Genomic DNA, 14572 nt, shown 5'->3' on the forward strand with positions numbered 1-14572 from the left:
GTACTTGCTCTTCTTCCAGCATGGCAATTTCCCCTCCCAAGGTGGATCGTGCAGCATCTCTCTCAATGCTATCATGGCGGTGACTTCTATCTTGCTCTTCTAGCGGGGTGCTTCATCCACTTTATCTTCTTTCATTCCTTATGGTTCTCGGCACCATATGAAGACCGACATCAGGCTCCTCTTCCTTCTTCGGCATCTACATCCAAGTTGAGAGGGGGTTCCTAGCCTTCTTGATATTCTATAAGCTTCACCACTTTGTCTTTGACATCGGCTTCTTCCCCCTGTTGTACCTTACCCTTTGCATTGCATGATTACATCATCCTTGTACTAGGGTGCTTGGGCAAGTGAACAATTTCCCCATGAGAAACACTGCCCAAGTGGCACCTGCTGCATGAGCATTCTTTAACATGTAGCATACTTTGCATCTCATTATGCAGAGCACCACTTGCACGGATCCTAAGTTGTTTCCACCGGCGCTTGTTGTTACCACACCACCATCCTTCTTCATCACATGGATACCTCATCATCTATTTTTCCTCGTCATCGACACCTTGAGTGGATGGGTTAGCTTGTATTGTTTTGTGATGTGTTAGGTGTACCCTCCCCACTCCTGTCTTCTGGGTCACTTTTACTCAATCGGCTGCATCCAATCAAATTTACTTCACTTATTCAACCAAAAAAAAAAGCATTCCATGTAGTTCCATCTACCTTTATAGGGCTTGGTAGGCCATTGGGCAGCCGCGTACACCCTTTGTCCGATGCCTTGTTCTCTTTGGGGTAACTACTTGGATTCCCTTGGTAAGATAACAATCGCCTCTGTAGTCTTGGTAGGCCACTGGGCACCCAGCGTGCACCCTTTGTCCAATGCCTTGGCTGCTTAGGGGTGGGATGCCTTGGGGTATATAAACATCACAATGATTGGCCTAACCTTTCAACTCAGTTTTGGGCCTGAGAGGGAGTGTTGAGCTAAAATACGCATTACTTGCTGATTAGCCTCTTAAACAGTCCCAAAACACACTAAAAATACTCTTTTAGAGTAAAACCCTAAAACAGGGAGCGGTTCGAGAGAGTTCAGTGGAAACCCTAAAACAAGGAGTGGTTCGAAAGAGTTTAGTGGAAACCCTAGTTTTTGGAACGCCCTTCCACATCTATAAATAGACAGGTTGCTCCCATTCAGTGATCATCCTTGTTTGCATGTTACACCAGCCCACACACCCTCTGCTACTATTGGCGCCCAATTTCCAATCTGTAGCCCGCCTCCATCTGTTGTCTAGCCATCATCGACTGCAGCCACATTATCTTCAGCCTGTCCATTGCTGTAGGCGACAGCTCTCAACTGCTGCCGACTGCTCCAGACTATCCTAGACTGTTGTTTAGCCTGCTGTCCATCATCTCCAGGGTTAGCCAGCATGTGTTTTCAGCATTGCAGGCCTTGACACTCTCAAACACTGTTTCAGCCTACTGTTTACAGCAGACTGTGCACAGTTTCCAACCTCCAATGGGTGGTACACTGCTGCGTTTACCAGTTTTCAACCTCCAGACTATTGCATTTTGGTGACCAGCCTGCTGCCATTCACTATTCAGCACTCCTACACTCCGACTGGTGGTCACAGACTTCGGATCCGTCTTCGGTGGACGTCACACTCCCATATTGCTCTGCCCTTGAGCACACTGTACACTCTTACATTCATTTACAGCATTCATCCACTTCAGACTTGTGTTCTCTCTCTCCCTTTATCTGCTTGTGTTTGAGTTTTTGTGTTTGAGTTTTGAGTTTTGCGTTTAGGGTTTGAGTTTTGCCCTCTGTGTCTGTGTCTGTCTCTTTGTGTTTCTATCGTGGTCGTATACTCTGTGTGTCCTCAGTGCAAACCCTAGCAGTTTCCTTCACATGCCCCACACCTTCATAAATGCTTTCGGGTTTGCATCCATTTTAGCATTTAATTCCTTTCCCCATGTTTTCTGCATTGCATTCATGTCACTTGTCACCTTGTCAATCATTGGCATACATATTGCTGCAATCTCATCTCTTATGAGGGCTTTCACGTCATCCAAGACGGTTGTTGCAATCAGCCTTTGCATCTTTGTCCATCGCTTAGCACTTGTGAAAGTGGCATTTTCACAAGCTCTTATTCTATTTTGTCTATAGTAAAACTTTTCATCCTTGGTTGGAGTCTTGTACCGCCCCACTTATGCAATGCCTCCTATGATCAATCCAATTGGTTGTGTGTCAAGTTCGGTCTCATGTCCATTGGTTTCTCTTTCAATAGTCTCTGCCATCTACCAATCTAAGACATCCACTCAATGCCAAGCAAGTAGACCCCCTGCTGGGAACAGACTCAGTGTTGTGCTTAAGACAAATTCACTATCAGTCAGTCAATACATTGCTCATGGCATACATCCGTATCAGTACATCCCGGTCAATCAGAGCCATCATAGTGCAAGCTGAGAGAGAGAGAAAGAAGGCTGCCATAGCTGCTACAATAGTTGATCAGCCATTTCCAATCAGCAAGAGAGTGCCGAGAGCTGGAAACACACCTTGAAGAGACTACAGTAGTATGTGACGGCAATTTGAGGGCCGTTTCAGCCAAGTAAACATCATTTTCGGTGTGTTCCATCAATAGAGACAGCTTTCATGGCTATCTAGATAGGGCAGCAATTGTTTTCTTTCATTTTCTCGCAATAAAAGTTTTGAATTTCTCTCTATTTAGCATTCTCTCTCATTCTCCAACCATTTCCCAGCCTTTCTCCAAAAATCTCAAAATTCTAATTCCTAGATGTTGAGAAATTGTATTTTCTTTGCTGTAAATCCTAATTTACAGCAAAAATTAGGGTTTGAAAGAAGCCTCAAGACTTGAATTTTCAAGGCTAAGAATTAATTCTCAGCAAGATTGAGGTGAGGGACCAGCCAACATTCAAATTTGGGAAAACTTTCATATCCTAAGGAGTTAGTGAAGGCCAATTGCCTGAGCAAATCAAGGGGCAAATCAATTTGAAGACTTATTGTCATTATTGACAACAAGGGGCTTTTGGATTGCAAAGGGGATTGAAGGAATCCCATTTGTATATGAATTCAATTGTTATTAAATATAAAGAAATACCAAAAGGGGTGTTAGTTTTGGGGCCAATAGGGTGTCCAATCTCGAAGATTGATTGGTAAATGTTTGTGTTTCAGCATTTCATTAATTATTGTTTGCTATAATTAAGTTATAATCAGGTTATTACCGCTTCTCCATGGAAGGAAGGCTGGTTTCAGTGGCAAACCTGCAAAAGCCAAGAGACCATGTCCCAAAAATCAAACTATCCGTGAGGAATATAGAAAACCTGTTTGGCTCTGTGGCAAGACATGAGCATGCTACAACTCATCAAGGTTGCATCTGTAGTAGAAATGAGGCCCTGCCACGCCATATAGTTGAACTTGGAACAATCTTCTTGTTTCGTTTTCCATGAGAGCAAGTGAGATATAGCTAGTAATTCCAATTGCATGGAATTAGTATGTAATTTATCCTTTGGTGGATGCTAAGTCACCATTTGAAGGACTCTCTTCCAGAAGCATATCCAATGGGTCAATAAAAGAGAAGATGAAACTAAGAGCGGGGAGTCATTGAGTATGTGCCAACAAGAACCCTGAATTTTAGCACTACCATGCAAAACTCCGCTGTCTTTCAAAGAAAAAAGCAAGCAACAAAGACCCAAGGCTGATGACCTATAAACATGGCTTGGAATAGTGACCAGCAAAGAGCAACCGTGTGAGTCTCAACCTGCAACTCAGCCCCACCACCCAAGTCCTTTGGAGTACAGACATGGCTCTAGAAAATCCTAGAAATACAAGCATGCACCAAATCCTTTTTTCCATAGCATGAAACGGATATGTCGGGTGAGGTCATGCAAGGCACTCCTAACCCAAGGAAAAAGAGAACAAATATTGCTGCAGTGAATGTTGAAAGTAGTTGCAGGCCTGCAATTACTGAAAGCCCATGAATTCATGATTCCTTTGAGTCTAGATGGTCCAAAAACCCAAATCTCAACCAGTTGAAAACTATGAACTGCCCAAAATGTCTAGGAGAAAAAATGCCAAACAGCCAAAAGAATTTCCCAGATCTCTGTGCAGAAAGTCTGACACACAATTCCTATGAAAGTCTATCTAGAAAATTTCTTTTGGATAAGCAATGCCAAAGGAGATAGGGAATGAACTCACCCATGCGCATCAACAATAACACCACTGAAAATTTCTCTATGCACAACATCAAAAATGATAGATCCCACAGGATTCTTACTTGGATCTGCTAGCATTTGAGCTGGTAGACTTCGTTGTCCTTGTCCGGTAGCACCCATCCCAACTCCATGCTTTTAAAGTATCAACCAAAGAAGATGTGTTAATGCAAAAATTGAACACTCCAAAGCTCAAATCCCAAAAATTGTGATTAGAATTTTAAAAAGACCAAAATTGCATATGACAGAGATTTAACAATTTCATGAGATTGTGAGAAGAACAGAGCTACACACCTCTAATTCTTATTTCATTAGCTCAAATTTGGCAAACTACTTGCACACAATTATCAAGGCTAGAGCTTTAGCAGCACAGCTGACAAAAAGTTGCATTGTCCTTGATGATGTTTATTTTCTATGCCTCCAAACATTCAGCTGAAAATTCATGCAAAAACACATGCAATGGTACTATTTCCTGTATGTAGATACTACTATACTCAACTCATCTTCTCAGCAAAAGGGATACAATAGCAGTCAGACATATTTGACTACCATATTAGGGGGATTTGAACCACTCACTCAGCTGGCCAATTACCTTGCTTTCTCTTCATAATCTTGGTGGAAAACCCACCAAGCATTGTGAAGCTAAAAAGAAACGAGAACAAATACACAGCCTTAGATAGTCATACCCACTAAAACATCAATCCCAACAAAAACTACCCAATGCACCGAGACAAAAGAATCATAGAAATAGGCTAGTCTATAAATAAAAAAATAGATACATGCAATTATAACCCCTCTTGTGGCTTCAAGCAGGGTTTAGCATCACCGAAGATGATGAACTCTTGTAGAACATGGTGTATAAGGGTGTGTCTACTTACAACTGTTTGTTAATAAACTTGACAGCAAGTACACCATGAGGATACTTCAATGGAGTAGACAAAGCATCCGATGTTGTGAATACAAACACACTCTCCACATCACACATAATAGCTCCCTCATACTCATAGCCCTTCAGAAAGAAACAGCTATCCACCCAAGGCTTGCAAATCAACAACATCAGCACATGTAAATCTCCTCAACACCCGTAGCACATAGGCAAGTACATTGTCAAGGCTCCAAGAGCACCTCTTGGGGAGTCCTCTAACTTCAACCAGCAGCTCCAACTCTCCATACCTCCAAAAACACTGCCTTGCCTTCAAACACCATGAACCACAACAACAATTCCAAAGCTCTAACCACACATACAATAGGGAGTCGAATCATAACTTCAACCTATCCACAAGCCACAAGCAACACCCCACCTACTCCACAACTAGGATGGTCTTCAGTAGTCCTCAAATCTCAACCTCTTCGATGGCAAACACAACATGACAATAGCTACACGCTCCTCCATGCTGTTGAGCTAAAAATGCATTAGCTTTACTTAAACAATCCCAAAACATGCTTAATTAATAAAGAAACCTTGTTTATTTAAAAGAAACGTGATCCTAGAGAGTTTGTGTGTCCCATAAGCACAAACCCACTTGGGAGGGCCCAAACTTTCTATAAATACGTATGCTGCAATTCAATCTACAATCTCGTTTTTTAGGTGTTTCAGCCTGCTGCCCACACCCCGTTCGCGGAGGACATCTCAGCCGAAGCTGTCCATTGTTGCCTCCATCAGTTGGCGCCTGATTTCCAGCCCTCTTCACGCAGTTTGGAGCTGATTCCAACCAGGCGACTGCTGTTCCTGTGCAGACCTGCTACTGTACAACCTACCACATCATCACAGTCTTGTTGCCTGCGTTTTTAGTCTTTCTCTCACCACCTGCTTGCATTTTTAGTCTCTCTCTCTCCTGCAAGCTGTCATGACTGCGTTTTTAGTCTTTCTCTCTCCTCACTACTATCTGCATCAGATCCAGCTTCTCTCCTGCATTTGCTAGTGTTCAACATCCGGAGGCTACCTTGCTATGATTCGGGATCTGTTCAAAGTACGGCACACTCTCCAGCTCATTACCCTTGCCTTGATCCTTGAGATACAGGAGTTTAAGGTACAGTATTCATTCACTACATAGTGTGTTTGCTGCATGAGTATCGTATATTTAATAGTCATATCACTTCATTCATACACTGTGTTCATTGTCTCTATGTTACCCTAACCCTAACTGTGTTTTTTTATCAGTCTGTGCTTTGTCGTACAATTTTTGTTTATGTTTTTGTATTAGGGCATTTCTTTACATGGTATCAGAGCCTGGTACTCTCTGAGAAACCTAGGCCTTTGATCTAAAAGCTCTACACAAGAAGCAAGAACAACAGTAGATTCAAATGACTTCGAACACAACAACACCGATTCCGTCTCCAAAACCAACTATGCCAAGAACCGAGCGAGACTGGGCCGATTAGCTTGCTCCACAAAGTTCCGACATGGTGGAAGACACTTCTAATTACATGGAAAAAAAAGCTAGGCAAGTTGACCTCTGAAGAATACAAACTGGTCATAGCTTATAGACGAAAGAAGATTGAGGAGCTTGATCGAAAGATTGCCCTTCATGAAAAGCTTCTAAATGAAGGTATGCATGGATTTCTCTCTTCAAATGTTGCCTGTAAATCTGATGATGTTACAGGGCTGTCAAGACGCATCATGCAGAGATTGCAGGACATTGGAGCACTAGAGGGTACACGATGGGGTGTCTATACATTATATGAGGCGGTGACAAGTCATGTACGAGTACCTGGGGGGCTATTAGAGAGGATTGATAGTACCATAGGAGTGAAACAAGGATGCCCATAAGAGCCGACCCTATTGACACTACCAACCTGGCAGAGACAGAGCCAGCCCGCCAAACACTTTACACGCCACGCCGTGGAGTCACATTGGATAGAGCCATTTCCCTTCATCGAGTACGACGACCCCGTCTACCAAGACCACATCCGAGAAGGCCACACCACAGTCGTATCAAAGCCATTATCACGACACATCGAAGACTCACCACTAGGCATATCAGTGAAGCAACTAGGGACCGCATCATAGCTGAGATCATGTGCAAATCTTGAGATCAACTACAGCCCATAGTCTCTACCACACTTTTTGTACATGGCTCTATCAGATCTGGTTCTCCTTTTCTTTCCTTTTCTTTTCTATTGATGGAACAACACTACACATGGTTCAACCCTAGTATAGTCCCACCATATAGTTATTTTCAGTATTGTTTCATAAGCCACCCACTTATTTGTAATGTTATCTTTACCTTACTGATGAGATGACCTTAGACATGGATGTACTCTGAATTTTGTCTCATAGGTCACATTGGCCTTATGTAGACGTTAATATATCTTTCTTTCTTTCATCCTCTTCTATCCACTCGGGTGCAAGGTACTTTAGTATCATCTTTGTTTCTTCTTCTTTTTACATCTTCTACTTTGCAATATTCTAAAAGAGATCATGTGGAAGAAAAATGTCTGGTCCGTTGACTACGGAAAAGGTCCTCTTGAGGACCAATTCTTGTATGTTAACACACATCGTGGGGATTATAACAAAAAGCTAGGTACCTTTTCTTCTAACCTTCCTTCTTTTCTGTCTACTTCACAAAATCAGAATGAATTTGGTTTCTTCATTGCATGGTGCATCATCATCTTCACATTTTCATTTTCAATCATTAAATGATAAAAATAAACAAAATGCATCTACACCTCACACATCACATTTTCCAAACCCACCCATTCCACCACATTTTTCTGTTGCTTCTCCACTTCCATTCACACCATTTACATTCCATTTCACACACCTCATGTTGCACTGCACATCACACCGGGGGTTTATGGAAACATAGGCACATCCTTTAGGATCTCATCCTTCCCTTAACTGGGTGGTGTTCCACCTACTTCATACACATTTTCGGAATTCTTACAACCTCGGTATCCCCCCTAATCTCTCCCAAGTGTGGATCAGTTGACTCCACAATTTGTCTTCATGGGTTTACCTAGTGGACCTTCTCGTCATACTGCTGTGCCCCAACCTAGCTTTGGACAGGGCTTCCGTGTCCCAATGCCTCCACCTGCACCAGCACCTTATGGAAATATTCATATTCCAGTGCCTCCGCCTCAATTGGCACTCATTGGGCACTCACAACCTACTTCTACCTATCCACCTCTAACCCCTCCTATCTATCAGACATATCCACCTCCACCATCTTATCCCCCACATCCATCTTACCCCACCTACCCGACACCTCATGGTTCTAGCTCATCTTCAGCCAAGCATACATTTAATGACAATACTCATTTTAACAATAACTTTACCACGTGCTCGAAGTTAATAAGACATGTCCTTGACTCCCAGAACCTATGGGATCTTGTGCACGGGCTGGAACCCCAACCTGATCCCGCACTTGTCCCATACGAGGTTGTCCGCTTATGGAAGGCTAGGAATGCCTCCACTATTGTCGAGCTGATGCAGGGCTTATTGCCTGAGTTTCATTCTCAGCTTCAACATTTTGACTTAGTGTCTGAGCAATGGGCATACTTGATTGATCACTGTGCGGCTCGAGATAGGACGTGTCGTATCAATCTTGACCATGAGCTCCAGCTTTTCAAAATCACTGATCGGGATGACTTGAAAGTCAAGTTGGCTGAGTATCGGTGTCTTCTTGCTGAATTCTCCACTACACGGACTGCCAAGTCCTCTGACGATCAGGTCACATTGTTTCTAAATAAACTCCCTAGGAAATATTTCAATTTTGTGGACGTTATAGTTTCAAAGCCTACCATGCCTACATTCAATGAATTTGAGTGTTAGTTGTTGCGTTACGCATGGTTGTTTAATCAAATTCATATGAATTCCTCTTCAGAGGAGACTCTTGCTGCTCATTCTTAAAAAGGGCAACAAGGGAAGGAAAACAAAAGCAAACCTCCACTTAAAATCAAAATCAAAAGCAAAATCCATCCAGGAAATCACAAGGAACATTCCAATCTCTCAAACCTGGATGGCAGAATGTACCTAAAAAGAATAGGTATTCTCAACATTGTCAAAAGGCTGGCCATTTTGACGACGAGTGTCGATCAAAGTATTGTCAACATTGTCAAAAGACTGGTCATTTTGACAATGAGTGTCGATCGAAGGCCAAAGGCACAACACAAAAACCTAAGTCACAGACCCCCGCCTCTCAATCGAGTAACCCCTAGCAAGGGAGGCAAGGTGATGGCAAGGGGCAATTTAAAGGTTAGACTCATACTGCCACTGCTCAGCCATCTCAATCGACAACGTTCTAAACTCCAAAGGGCTTATCTGACTAGTCTGCAGAGGCCCACATCGTCTCCATAGAGACATCAGATGCGAGTCTCGTCCACATCTGTGAGTTGCCTCCTGATGAGGTTACGCTAGAGGCCCACTCGTCACACAGCCGAGCACTTCAACTCCTGTTTGGATTGTGGACAGCAAAGCTACACATCATATAACTCCTATAGAGGGCATTTTCCGTTCTCGAGCCTATCCAACCGGACGGGTCCGTGTAGGAAACAGCTCCTCGGTCAAGATTCAAGCTCAAGGTTGCGTCAATTTCGCCACTGACAAGGGTCCGGATCTGGCTTTGCTAGACAATGTATATCATGTCCCTCAGCTTGGGGTGAACTTGTTATCTGTTTAGCGACTTTGCCGGTTGGGGCGAGCAATCTTCTTTACAGCAACCACAGTCGAGGTCCTTGACTCTCAAACTAGTTTAATGATTGTTCACGGTGAGGCGCTACCTAATGGCCTATACTACATGGCACATTTTCTGACCGAGCCGACAGCTGAGGGTTCCGTGTTCCATAGCTTTCAAGCCTTAGCCACATCTCGAAAGCCTATGAACAATGAGTGCCTTTGGCATTTTCGCTTGGGGCATCTTGGTTATGACTCTCTTTATGAGTTGTCACGTCGTGAGCTAGTTAAGAGCCTTTCACGCCTAAAGCTAGTTCGAGATGCTTGTAAAGCATGTCAGCTCGGGAAGCAGCATCGTACCCCATTCCCTCAGCAAACCTCACATCATACTGAGGCGCCTCTTAGATTGATTCATGTTTATCTTTGTGAACCGACATCCACTGCCACCTTGAACAGTGCGCTGTACTTTTTGATTGTGGATGATCATTCCAGATATATGTGGGTGTACTTTCTCAAGCATAAGTCAAATGCTTTTACATATTTTTCTGCTTGAGTGCTGCTAGTTCATAACTAGACTGGTCGTCGTGTCGGTTGCATGAGGAGTAATACTAGTGGTGAGTTCATCTCCCACGAGTTTTTCGAGTTTCTACAGAAGCATGGCATCTCCCGCTAGCTCACCTCTACCAACTCCCCTTCTTAGAATGGAGTCATACAGCGTAGGGACCGGACAGTCATGGAAAAGGCACGCTCTATGCTAGCAGAGCTCCCTGAGCGCCTTTGGATCGAGACTGTTAACATTTCGGTGTACATCCTCAACCGGTATCTGCGACTGCGGCTCTTTCTCAAAAGGCCCCATATGAGGCATTTTTTGGCTCTCGGCCTGTCATTTCCCACTTCAGAGTCTTCGGGTGTCGTGCGTATACACACACGCCTGATGACAAGATAGATAGGCTCATTCCTCGAGCTGATCTATTTATTTCTGTGGTATATCCCTCTGAAGAGGGAGACTATCGTCACGGTCTATCTCCTCCTGGCAAAGGACGGCCTTCACTCACCGCCAAGCCTCGGTCTACAGTCCTAAAGGCCCTCCTGCAAAAAGATCTACCAAGTCTTCCCGCTTGGTGTGAGACCGCAAACAACAAGCTTGCCCAAGAGGGCCATACTCTGATACTCTGGGTCTATGGGAAATTCCGCACTAGGCGGCGAAGCTGCACTACGCAACATGACGACAAGCACCAACATGAGACGATGTACCAGGCCGTCACTAGGAGGACCTGGTTAACCACAAAGGCTCGTCTGACTAGTGAGAGACGAGCCGTGCTCTAATAGGTCAGTTTCCTCCGAATAGAATCAAGGACAAGAATGAAAGGTGAGAAGGATCGAAGCTTGCACGTGAGCTATGGCGGGAGAGCAAGAGCAAGAAAGAGAGAGACAAGAAATGGGAACTCCAACAGTCACAATGTGTGACCGGGCCTTCCTTTATTTACTAGTTACTAAAATGAATGTAAAGAATAAAGTGATGTGATGGACGCCCGCTACCTGCAGTGTGCAATGGCGGGTACTGTCAGTGTAGTAATACACGGGGCCGCACGGCGGAGGCGCCTTTACCCCAACAACCTCCCACTTAAAGGCGAATCTGCCCCAGTGAGAGAGAAGAAAAGAAAAAAGACAGTACAACTGTACATAGGTACAAGGGATGAGGAAAGGAAACATCTCATCCAACGCCCATCAATCTCCTGAGGAAGGCAAAGCGCTCAGTAGTGAGGCTTTTCGTGAGCAGATCTACTAGATTCTCGTCAGTGGAGATCTTGACAAGGTCAACAGACTTGTCCTCCACGACACCACGTATGAAGTGATACCTCACCTCAATGTGTTTCGTCTTCGCATGGAAGACCGGATTCTTAGCCAACTGAATGGCACTCATAGAATCTGAATGCAGTGTAGGTATAGCATCAATCCCAAGATCAGCAACTAGACGGCCTAGCCGTATGGCCTCCTTACAAGCCTCAGTGGCTGCAATATACTCGGCCTCAGTGGTAGACAAAGCCGTACACTTCTGAACCCTGGACATCCAAGAGATAGCACCTCCAGCATAGGTGAATACATAGCCAGAAGTGGACTTCCTACTATCTGCATGTCCTACATAATCGGAGTCAGTGTACCCCACGACCCCTGTATCCTGGCTGCCATAGCAAATACACATATCTGTTGTGCCCTTCAGGTATCTCATGATACTCTTCACGGCATCCCAATGTTTCCTGCCAGGTGTAGCCATATAGTGTACCACAACACCAACTACAAAGGCAATATCTGGACGAGTGGCTATCATGGCATACATCAAACTGCCCACAGCTGAAGCATAAGGAATCTGGCCCATCTCGGCCCTCTGCTCATCTGTCTGCGGACAATCGACATGTGATACCTTCACATAAGAAAGCAATGGACAACTAATAGGCTTTACGTCCTGCATGCGGAACCGCTAAAGGACTTAATGAATATACTCCCTCTGTGACAAGTAGAGGAATCCCTGATGCCTGTCGCGTCTAATGCGCATACCAAGTATGTGAGATGCATGTCCCAAATCCTTCATCTCAAAGCTCTTCTTCAGCTGAGATTTAAGAGCATCTAGCTCATCATGAGCTTTCCCTGCTCTCAGCATATCATCCACATAGAGTACCAAAATAAGCAATGAACCATCACGGGCTTTCTTCATGTAAAGACACGGATCCATAGCACTCCTGCTGTAGCCCTATGACTGCATAAAGGCATCAAACTTATGATACCATTTCCTAGGTGCCTGCTTCAAGCCATAAAGACTTTTCTTCAACTTGCACACTAGGTGCTCCCTGCCAGGTTCTGCAAAGCCCTTAGGCTGCTCCATATAGATCTCATCATGCAAGTCCCCATGTAAGAAAGCCGTCTTGGCATCCATCTGATATAGATCTAAGTCAAGCTGAGCAACCAAAGCCAAGACCAAGCGCAGGGTGGTCATCTTAACCACAGGAGAAAAGACTTCATCAAAGTCTACACCATGCTCCTGCTTAAAACCCTTTGCTACCAGTCTAGCCTTGTATGCCGGCTTGGGGTGTCCAGGGGTACTTTTCAGCTTGTACACCCACTTGCATGGCAAAGCCTTCTGGCCCTTAGGCAAGGCAACCAAATCCCAAGTCTCATTCTTATGCAAGGAGTCGATCTCAGACTGCATAGCCCTCTCCCAGGAGTAACTGTCACCCTTGCGCATAGCCTCATCATAAGTGAAAGGCTCTCCTACATATGTAACCAAAACATAATGCATAGAGGACTGAAATCTATCAGGTGGACGTCTGTCTCTAACAGAACGTCTCACTGCAAGCTCTGCTACCAGCCCAGTTGCCTGTCCAACACCCTGACCATGAGCATCTGCTGCAGCTGTAGGCTGTCCAACTAGCTGTGCAGGAGCTCTAGGCTCCTCCTGAAAGATCACTCTGCGGATCTCAACCACCTTCTCAGGCTGCCTGTGCATCTTGTCTTCATGGAAGACTACATCATGGCTACGTACTATTTTCCGCGCCTGCGGATCCCATAGGCGATAGCCCATCTCTCCCGAATCACCATAACCAAGAAAGATGCATTTAATGCTCTTTGGATCCAACTTACTCCTCTTGTCCTTGGGCACATGGCAGAATGCCTCACATCCAAAGACATAGAGATGCGCATAAGAGGGTGGCTTACCAGCCCAAACTTCCTCTGCAACCTGGAAATCCAATCCACTAGAAGGTGATCGGTTTATGACATGCACTGCCGTACTAACTGCCTCAGCCCAAAAGCTCTGTGGTAGACCTGCATGGCTAAGCATAGAGCAGACACGCTCCTGAATAGTCCTCTTCATGCGCTCAGTCAAACCATTCTAGGGTGGGGTGTAAGGGGCGGTCAACTGACGCTTAATGTTAGATATGTTCAATGCCCCACCCTCATTAGGTGCTACCAATGATCCATGGTGCTCAAAGTTGTAAGGCCCCCATTATGAGGAGAAGCCAAATGTGAGCCCGGACATTGGTTGAGTCCTGACTTGTATATCAGATGAGGTCTATGTGACCGGATGGCAAAAAGGTGACTGTTGTGGGTCTAATCTTTGGGTTAGATGGAGTGGTTAAGCTGGTAGAAACTCGAGGCACATTGCATTGAGTTGCGTGGTAAGGGAGTTAAAAGGGGCCCCTATTGTGGGGTCCGGGGGCCGCGGAAGCGGCCCCTGGCTGGGGGGTCCCAGGGGGGCCAGCGGCCCCCCTGGCGGGGGTCCGGGGGCAGCGCCCCCGGCCCGATGGTAAAGGGAATATTCCCTGGAATATTCCCTGGCCGACTAGTGGAGGCTCATATGGTAGGTCGGTCAGCAGGCCGACCTAACGACCTTCGCGGGCTATAAAAGCTAAACCCCTTCGCAGCCATCTTACACTAATCTTTCACCCAGTCAGAGTTGTTGTTCCAGCTAGCCTTAAACTCTTCACCTATCTTCTGTCTAGATCGCCATCTAAGCTTCACTCAGTGGAAGCGCACGGGTGGACAGAGCCATCTTTGTATCAGTTGTTTGAAGTTAAAGAATTTACTGATTCTCCTCTTATCTGTTGTGTACTCTCTATCTCTTTCTCAGATTCTGTTCGCTGCGCCGTGTAATATTTTACATGGTATCAGAGCCCAGGGGGCTCTAGAGATCGGAGAGCGTGCAAGAGGCAAAGGCTTCAACAGCAAAGAGAAACGATGTCGACTCCGGGAAGC

The 14572-nt window shown here is 45.0% G+C and overlaps 1 protein-coding gene across 1 annotated transcript in view; it reads right to left on the minus strand.

Moving 5' to 3' along the window:
* Positions 1–14572, minus strand: part of LOC148034240 (mediator of RNA polymerase II transcription subunit 8-like) — a 188855-nt gene that overhangs the window by 18197 nt on the left and 156086 nt on the right. The window contains exon 11 of the mRNA XM_087679211.1: positions 4275–4344. Coding sequence (XP_087535337.1) covers positions 4275–4344 — 70 coding nt within the window. The remainder of the gene's footprint in view (positions 1–4274; positions 4345–14572) is intronic.

This window comes from Lygodium microphyllum, chromosome 6 (assembly GCF_053477565.2).
Source record: "Lygodium microphyllum isolate KBCC chromosome 6, Lygodium_microphyllum_v1.1.10, whole genome shotgun sequence".
NCBI lineage: Eukaryota > Viridiplantae > Streptophyta > Polypodiopsida > Schizaeales > Lygodiaceae > Lygodium > Lygodium microphyllum.